This window comes from Mizuhopecten yessoensis, unplaced genomic scaffold (genome assembly GCF_002113885.1).
Source record: "Mizuhopecten yessoensis strain PY_sf001 unplaced genomic scaffold, ASM211388v2 scaffold11175, whole genome shotgun sequence".
Classification (NCBI taxonomy): domain Eukaryota; kingdom Metazoa; phylum Mollusca; class Bivalvia; order Pectinida; family Pectinidae; genus Mizuhopecten; species Mizuhopecten yessoensis.
The window spans coordinates 715,293-723,382 of record NW_018408917.1 but is presented as its reverse complement, the minus strand read 5'-3'; the positions used below and the strand labels follow the sequence as shown (position 1 = coordinate 723,382).

General features: G+C 37.2%; 1 protein-coding gene across 1 annotated transcript in view; it reads right to left on the bottom strand.

Annotated features, from left to right (window-relative positions):
• Positions 1 to 232: 232 nt before the first annotated feature.
• Positions 233 to 8,090, bottom strand: part of LOC110440232 — an 11,240-nt gene continuing 3,382 nt past the window's right edge. Inside the window, exons 2-7 of the mRNA XM_021483179.1 lie at positions 5,445 to 5,628; positions 3,822 to 4,238; positions 1,950 to 2,016; positions 1,471 to 1,629; positions 891 to 1,051; positions 233 to 653 (exon numbers count right to left, since the gene is read on the bottom strand). Of these exons, the coding sequence (XP_021338854.1) occupies positions 573 to 653; positions 891 to 1,051; positions 1,471 to 1,629; positions 1,950 to 2,016; positions 3,822 to 4,238; positions 5,445 to 5,618 (1,059 nt within the window). The 5' untranslated portion in view covers positions 5,619 to 5,628 and the 3' untranslated portion in view covers positions 233 to 572. The remainder of the gene's footprint in view (positions 654 to 890; positions 1,052 to 1,470; positions 1,630 to 1,949; positions 2,017 to 3,821; positions 4,239 to 5,444; positions 5,629 to 8,090) is intronic.

Below are 8,090 nucleotides of genomic sequence, written 5' to 3'. Positions count from 1 at the left end.
ATAGATCCTTTGTTACCGTACCACGGCTATAGATCATGTGATAACGGACCACGACCACAGATCATGTGATACTGGACCATGGCCATAGAGTCTGTGATACCGGATCACAACCCGATATCATGTTATACCGAACCCGATTTGAGATCCTTTGATAGTGGAACGCGACCCAAGATCCCTTGATATGAAAGAAGTGAATCAACACATAATATCCTGTGAATATTACTATTTTGAGCGGGAACTCATTTATTCGCGGAAGAATAGTTATGCAGACAGAATAATAATGCATACGTACTATAGAATACGTCCAGCAAGGCCTGATTTCAAAACAACAACAAACGTCATTGATGTGTCAAATATGCAAAAGTTTTAATTCCAGATATAACAATAAATAGATATAATTATTTAATGATAATGTTCTCAATTATTGTAAAGTATGATAATGTATTTGTACCCGTCAATATATAAAGGTATAATATTCTCTATAAACTTACATGTATGTAATATATATATATTAAATTACATTTCCATCATAAGCGGAAGTTACTTTATCACAATCAACCTCGTTCTGGTAATCAGTTTCCGACTTCCACTTCAATTCCGTAATGATCCGACCTCGGGAAATCTTGAAGAGGGATGTTTTCCACATATATCCGCTGAAGCAAACAATGTTGTAACCAGGAGTTAGTAACTAACCACAGTTTTACCTTGTTACTTAATGTCATAGTTATACGGGAACATGTCATGACCAAGGGTCAATGTCGTATACCGAACTGTTTCATGGTTGGTAAAGAATTACAAGATACCTGGCATATGTTATATTTATATATTTTTATCCATCTCTTGTATTATGCTTACACACTTAACATCATGGATGCATCGATATGTCTTACCTTAGCACTCAGGACTGTATGATCTCGTACGAATATGTGATCTAGCACGTGACTGTAATTCCAGCCACTTCTGAGAGGATTTTGGACACAGTAAGTACATAGCCCTACCATGGTGACGTAAGGCGACGCAAATCCCTCTGACAGGAAATGATTGTAGGCACCTGCAATGAAGGAATCCATGATTATACATGTGAAAATTATTTCTGCAATTTTACTGTTACATAAATTTTCTTCAAAAAAGAGACCCACACGAAAGAGCCTGTGACTCTATTTTATATGAACGATTATTTATGCTAATTAATTGTTGACAAATGTGCAACACACACCTGGATCCAGGACAACACTCAGATTTTAGTAAAGTGCCAAGAGGAAGTTCTCAAGGGAAATAACTCTAACCTAGTCATCAAATAACGTATAGAAACGATGTCAAACTGACATCAAGGGCTGACCAACTTAATTAAGTTCAATTTATACGCCTTTTAATTACAAGTGTAACTGTTCTTTTTCAAGAAATAGGGAAAATCATAGCTTTTAATGAGCCCCAAAGGTCACATCTGCCCAGCCTCTGTGTAGAAGTTACCCTCGAAATCGGCGATGACATTGAAGGCTGGTATCCCGGGACTAGTATTAAGATCTCCCATGATCAGCGGTTTGTTCGACCTTCGTGCTGCTGCCGTCAGCTTACGAGAATCCGCGAGGTTTTGTTCCTCCCAGCTGGAGTACACATTCAGGAGGTTTGCTGAAATGAAACGGCGTGTTTTTAAAAAAGGATGATATTGCAGATCATTTAATTTAACTTCTGTAATAGATGAATGCAACACACACAGACAGGTGGTTGAACCTTTAAAATTTGGTACATTGTAATAGAAAAAGTAAGCCAAAATGAAGAACATGGCGTCATAAATTAAAGCTGTTTAAACTTTTCTCTTCCAAAGAGTAAATTGGACCAGATTTCGACGGATAGCGTTTATATGAACAATAAGACAATTCAGATTTTTTTCTATATTTCAACATTTAACTTATAACTCATAGGAAGCTTGTTTAACATAGACTGCTTACGCTCGTAGTATTCCTGGCCTATGTTAGAAGCAGTATGGCTACAGATGACAGTCCCCACGCCTTCAATCTGAAACGATCATAAATCAAATGTTTACATAAGTGATAAATTGTATTGTATGGACAAAATACCAATTCAAAAATAATCCGAGATGTTTTTCCAATTAGGCACCATATATTTTTCGTTCATCGCAACATCTTGAACAATTCTGTCGAAGTTTGGAATCGAACGATCAACTTTGCCAGGGTTCTTCCGTTGACCAGGAAAGTTTGGAATCGAACGAACTTTGCCAGGGTTCTTCCGTTGACCAGGAAAGAAAAGGCCAAATATAATAAGAATACACAAAGTGTAAAAAGTTGTCCGCTTGTTCAAATCTAATGTCTTATTTGAAAGTAACGGCCGATACTTTTCAGACCAGATACGCATGCGCAATGCGAAGTCAGCTGCATTAAGGTCATAGGAGTGTATTGATAAACGGAAATAGGAAGTACATCCCTTGTTGAAAATCCAATGTAGGGAGACAGTATCACAATTTCCGCATATTCCAAAGTTTAATATTAAACTGATGAATATTGTATGTTTATTATTTACAGAACAGTGTGTTCTCTCAATATTGAAGTATTTCAAAGCAATCCAGGCATTAATTCAGTTGTGTTTTATCAATGAGTCGCATGTGTCCACTTTTCTGTACTTCAGGAAACCGGCAACCAATTTCACTATTTGAATTTTTTCAAGAAAGATAACTCTTCCATGCAATTACTATGTGTATACGTTTTTTTGTATAAAGTGTACATTTTNTTAATAAGATACATGTATTAATAAAGATGTCGATTTTGAGGGGTGAAGGGTGTTAAAATCTGTTCGAGTCTTGTATATATTGCTGAGTATTCATGAATATAATTTTGTTTTCTTGTTCCGAAGTTGTTATATCTCCAAAAAGAAGTAGATTCAATGTAAGGGGATGTATGCATTCAGTTCACGATAAAGTTTAATTCTCTGTTCAACATCTGTATGTTGACGAGGCGGAATATTTGGATTGTTCGTGAACGTCCTATTACCAAAGTTTATACGACACATTCGGTTTACTATTGAACAAGTTCATACATGTACATGTCAGTATGCATACCAATCTGTGCTTATCGACAAAATCGGTGATTATTTGTATAGATTTGTGAAGAGTTTTGTGTAAATGCATACGACACATGTGAAATGTTTGATTTGATTTCGGATCTAAATAGATGCCTTCACACGGATGGAACGAACGTTTCAGTAATAAATGGAGGTAAGAACAAGGAATGGGTTATTTTTTACTTTTTATTTCATTCAACAAATGCATTTCATCGGTCGTTTCTGTCCTGTTGCCTACTAGCCTGTATCAGCGGGATTTCGCTATGAGGCGAGCTTGACGCCATATTATTTTGGTTAGAAACGGGGCGTGGCTTAAGTGCGATCGGAGGAGCTTAACACGATTGATCATGATTCTATCGCATATTAGAACATGGTCCGTATCCAATCAAAACACGCGTTGCAAACGAATCGTGTTAGAATCGATTATAAATAATTTATTTTACACAATTTCAGCATATACATTAATGCAATAATTATCTATGGCAGTATCATTTTTATTGACATTATTTTGCCAAAAATTGTGTCTTTCATTTTATTCTTCAAAATTCACTCCTTTTTACATAAATTTCCATTTAAAATCGTTAAAATTCTGACAACCTGTATGTTTTTTTGTGGCAGAAATTTTTCTTTACTTCAAAGCAATATAACTACAAAATTTGAAGATTTTTTACTGGGAAATGGTGACACAATCCTATTACCTTTATTAATAATGCGCGAAATTAAAATAGAAAATTAAAGAAAATTACCTCTGCTTCGATAAACGCCCGTCTTAAGATCTGTTTTACATTCGGTTCAAAGAACACAGATTTGACAGAGTTCACCTTCCTCTGACTCAGAAGCATCACTCCCGGGACATTCATCGCCTCTCGCTTCCTGTAGTCAAAGCAACGAAGCGCACCCTTACCGGAAACGGTGAGACAGGAAATACATGCCTGGCTCTCTGACATCATACCACACCCAACAGAACAGTTCGTGAGCGCTGCCTTGTTCGTCAGGGATGCGCAGTTGTAAAATATACACGCGACAGTCAGTGCTGCATTATGACATGGAGGAACATTTACCCAATTCCATAACACCGTTTCCTGAAACAGAGGCGGTGTGTACACAAAAACACTACTGCCTACTGTCTTCCTTATCTCGGCGACATCGCTGCCGTACCACACCTTGAAATGAAACAGTTTGGAAAATGTTATTCTTTTGTAGATACCTTAAAACTGACAATGCAAGACAAAAACCGCAATTGAGATTTTCTGGTTTTGAGATCTTCCCTATCTCTTCCGACTGTCGTTTCTAAGGAAAGCCAACATTTTAGTTTGTCCTTGCTTGGTAACGAGTTTGGGTCTTGCTGGGTATAAAAAAAAAAACGCATTACCCGTCAAACCGGTTGTCATTTGATTAATATGTGCGCAAGGTGACACTACTATACTACATGTATATGTATATATAACATTATCACATTATTTTACCGACATTTTGTATCAGATCAGTTGAATAAATTGAAATGGAACACATCAAAGATAGCACTGGAGTCGCCTATACTACATCATACCCTTATAACTTTAATGGAATTTTGGGAGACGACTTCTTGGTCCGAATGTGTTTGAATTGTCGCCAGCCGTATCGCATCAAAATGTCTAGTACGGCACAGATGTAGGAGGAAGGCGTGTCACATCAAGGCTGTCCTGTGACCCTAGCCTACTCTTTAACCGGATTGACAGGTAATGCGCGTTATATACCCAGCGAGACCCATACTCGTTACAATGTTCCAAGCAAGGACAAACTAAATTGTTGGCACTTCCTTAGAAACGACAGTCGGAAGAGATAAGGAATATCTCAAAACCAGATTGGTTTTTTGTTTTACTCTCAATTGAAAGCTTTTTAACTTGCATTGTCAGCTTTAACAAATGAGTAAAGCATTTTTTACAAAGCTTCATTTGGAACGTGAGTTTTTGTTTTCACCTGACTATGACGAAGTCGAGGTAATACAAATATGTATGTCCAAATAACCACATATTCACCGAAATAATAGTCCTTAATTGTCATATTTCATATGAGATTTTGCAGATTTTTAATCATTAAATGAGATAGAACGTAAGGAAAAATGACAGCAACCGGTACCGAGCAATGTGACGTTACAACTGAAGTGATACCATACAGCTGGTATTGACCTGCTATCTGTAAACATGATAACATCTTGTTACTGAATTGATAACGAATTACAATAATGTATATCCATACGTGGGAACTTCTGAAATAAGATTTACTCTTTCAAGCTCGATAAGTGTTTTTTTTTAAAGAATCCTTACTTTGGTTATACATTAGAATCCATCGTGTGTAGCCCTTAACACACTGATATCGTTCATACCTACCTCTTGAATGCACATGACGTCATAATCCCCAGTTGTCAGCGTCTGGATAACGCTTGGTTTCCGTTCTTCGTAATGGTCTACAAGGTCGAGGAGGGCGACATTGTAAGAATGTATTTTTACAGTCTGGATCACCCCCAACAGTGACGTCATACACAGCAGCTGAACCAACGTCATAGTGTGAACTCTATGAATAGAACCAGAACATTTCACCTAAAACTTTCGATTACTCTTTTATCAAGGTTAGTGAAGGTACATTTTATCAAAGGCCGTTTTCGTTTATCGCGATTCAAACGGTTGAACCGGTTGGTCCAGTGGTGTTCGTTAATGAAAGAAGGTCGGACATAGCAATCTGATGTTATTTTCAAGTGAGCCTTGACAAAGCCTTGCAAGGCCTGAATCAAGATAGGCAGGTACGTCAGGATTTATTGAAAAATATGTTGCATTTAAAAACAGACGAAGAGGTTATTCCGCATAAACGGACAGGCATAGTGCCTCTCCTAAATGGACCGCGTGCAAATAGTATCTATCAAATTATCTCATCACGCGGGATATATTTATCTCCATTACGAAGCTGTACAGAACATTGACAATTAATCCTTCATTCTAACTCATTTGAAATTTAACATGGCACTTAATTTGTCAATTGGGATAATATGCAACTGAATTACCGCAATATTATCTAGAGCCCGTATTATATGAAATGACGTCATTGGCCACAACCGACCCCGACACGTTATGAAAACTGTTGTTAATGATGTTACAACATTTAATATCATCACCCTGCACTTCGCATAACAAATCAACAGCAGAGTGGTCTAGAGTGATTAAAAACGTACCACACAGTATCGCATGATATGAAGATTGTCCGTTGTATATGAATTAAAATGGGGTAACCCCACTATTTTGGGGGTTCGTGGTGGTACATGTGTATCGTGATAGTATTAGCAAATGTGAGTTTTACCGGTGAAGCGTAGCCGCTTTACTAATTTTAGCTATCTACCAATTTATACACACTTCATATTTGGAAGAAAATGTACTAAAATAGTGTGAATTAACAGTGGGTCAGGTAACATACATATCTCACACATGAAAGGACATAGGGCGTTATGTGTCATTTTTGGCCTCATAAAAAAGAAATTCAACTTTATTTATTTACCAATCTCTATTATAAACATCAGATTGGTTAATTGGGGTAAACTGTCCTAGTGTAGATTTTTTCCAATGCACATACATAGATGCCCTACCATAGCAACAAAATTGCGTTGCTATGCAGAAATAAAAGCCTTCGCATGAGACAAACAAAAAATCCTTTCTACGAGGGAACAGCGGTATGACAATGTTTAAGCATGTCAAATATTGATCTGTTTGGTGTATGCGGAGGATTTCAAAAATTGAAGTGTGTTAAGTTCCTTCAAAATGGCAAATTTTCAACCAAATAGCGTACGACAGACCATATTCGCGCTTTTTATTATGAAAATGAGGGTTTCTGTCTCTCTTTGAAATGTCATATCTCCTAGATCAGTTGTCGAATGAATTTTGAAATTCCATTTGCGTACTTCATTTATTCCAGATAACGATGATAACAACTAAATCTAAATCATCGATGAGGCCGGATATGACCCTAACGCCCCTAGTCCTTTCAGTCCAATCAACTCAGATGGATGTTACTTAAATATGAAACTGAGGATGATTGAGTGGTAATTGTCCTCTCTGATACGACTTGGTCCTTTTATTTCCCTCCATGTACGTGGGAATATCTATGACTCACTAGTACGACAGAGCTGGACAGGTCAGCGGTGAGAACGCTATCGTTTTAAGCACAGGGACCTGAGAATTTGTTACAACTACAATGTATACCTAATGTATATGAACCTAAACTTAAGTGTTCAGAGTAATTTTACACGTTTTATGGGTTTAGATCAACTTTCGGTAAAAATGGCGCCCCAACGATGATACGCATTTTCACCTTAGACGTGTAAAATTACTCTGAATACATCAGTTTAGGCCATATATAGCTGTAACTCAATTTTCGTGTCCCTGTGTTTTAAAGGTCAATGTTGGTCAAATCAAATTACATGTCTCACATACTCATGACCGCAAACACAGAAACACATTACATGTCTCACATACTCATGACCTCAAACACAGAAACAATACATGTCTCACATATTCATGACCTCAAACACAGAAACATGTTACATGTCTCACATACTCATGACCTCAAACACAGAAACATGTTACATGTCTCACATACCCATGACCTTAAACACAGAAACACGTTACATGTCTCACATACTCATGACCTCAAACACAGAAACATTACATGTCTCACATACTCATGACCGCAAACACAGAAACACATTACATGTCTCACATACTCATGACCTCAAACACAGAAACAATACATGTCTCACATATTCATGCCCTCAAACACAGAAACATGTTACATGTCTCACATACCCATGACCTTAAACACAGAAACATGTTACATGTCTCACATACTCATGACCTCAAACACAAAAACATTACATGTCTCACATACTCATGAACTCAAACACAGAAACATGACATGTCTCACATACTCATGACCGCAAACACAGAAACATTACATGTCTCACATACTCATGACCTCAAACACAGAAACAT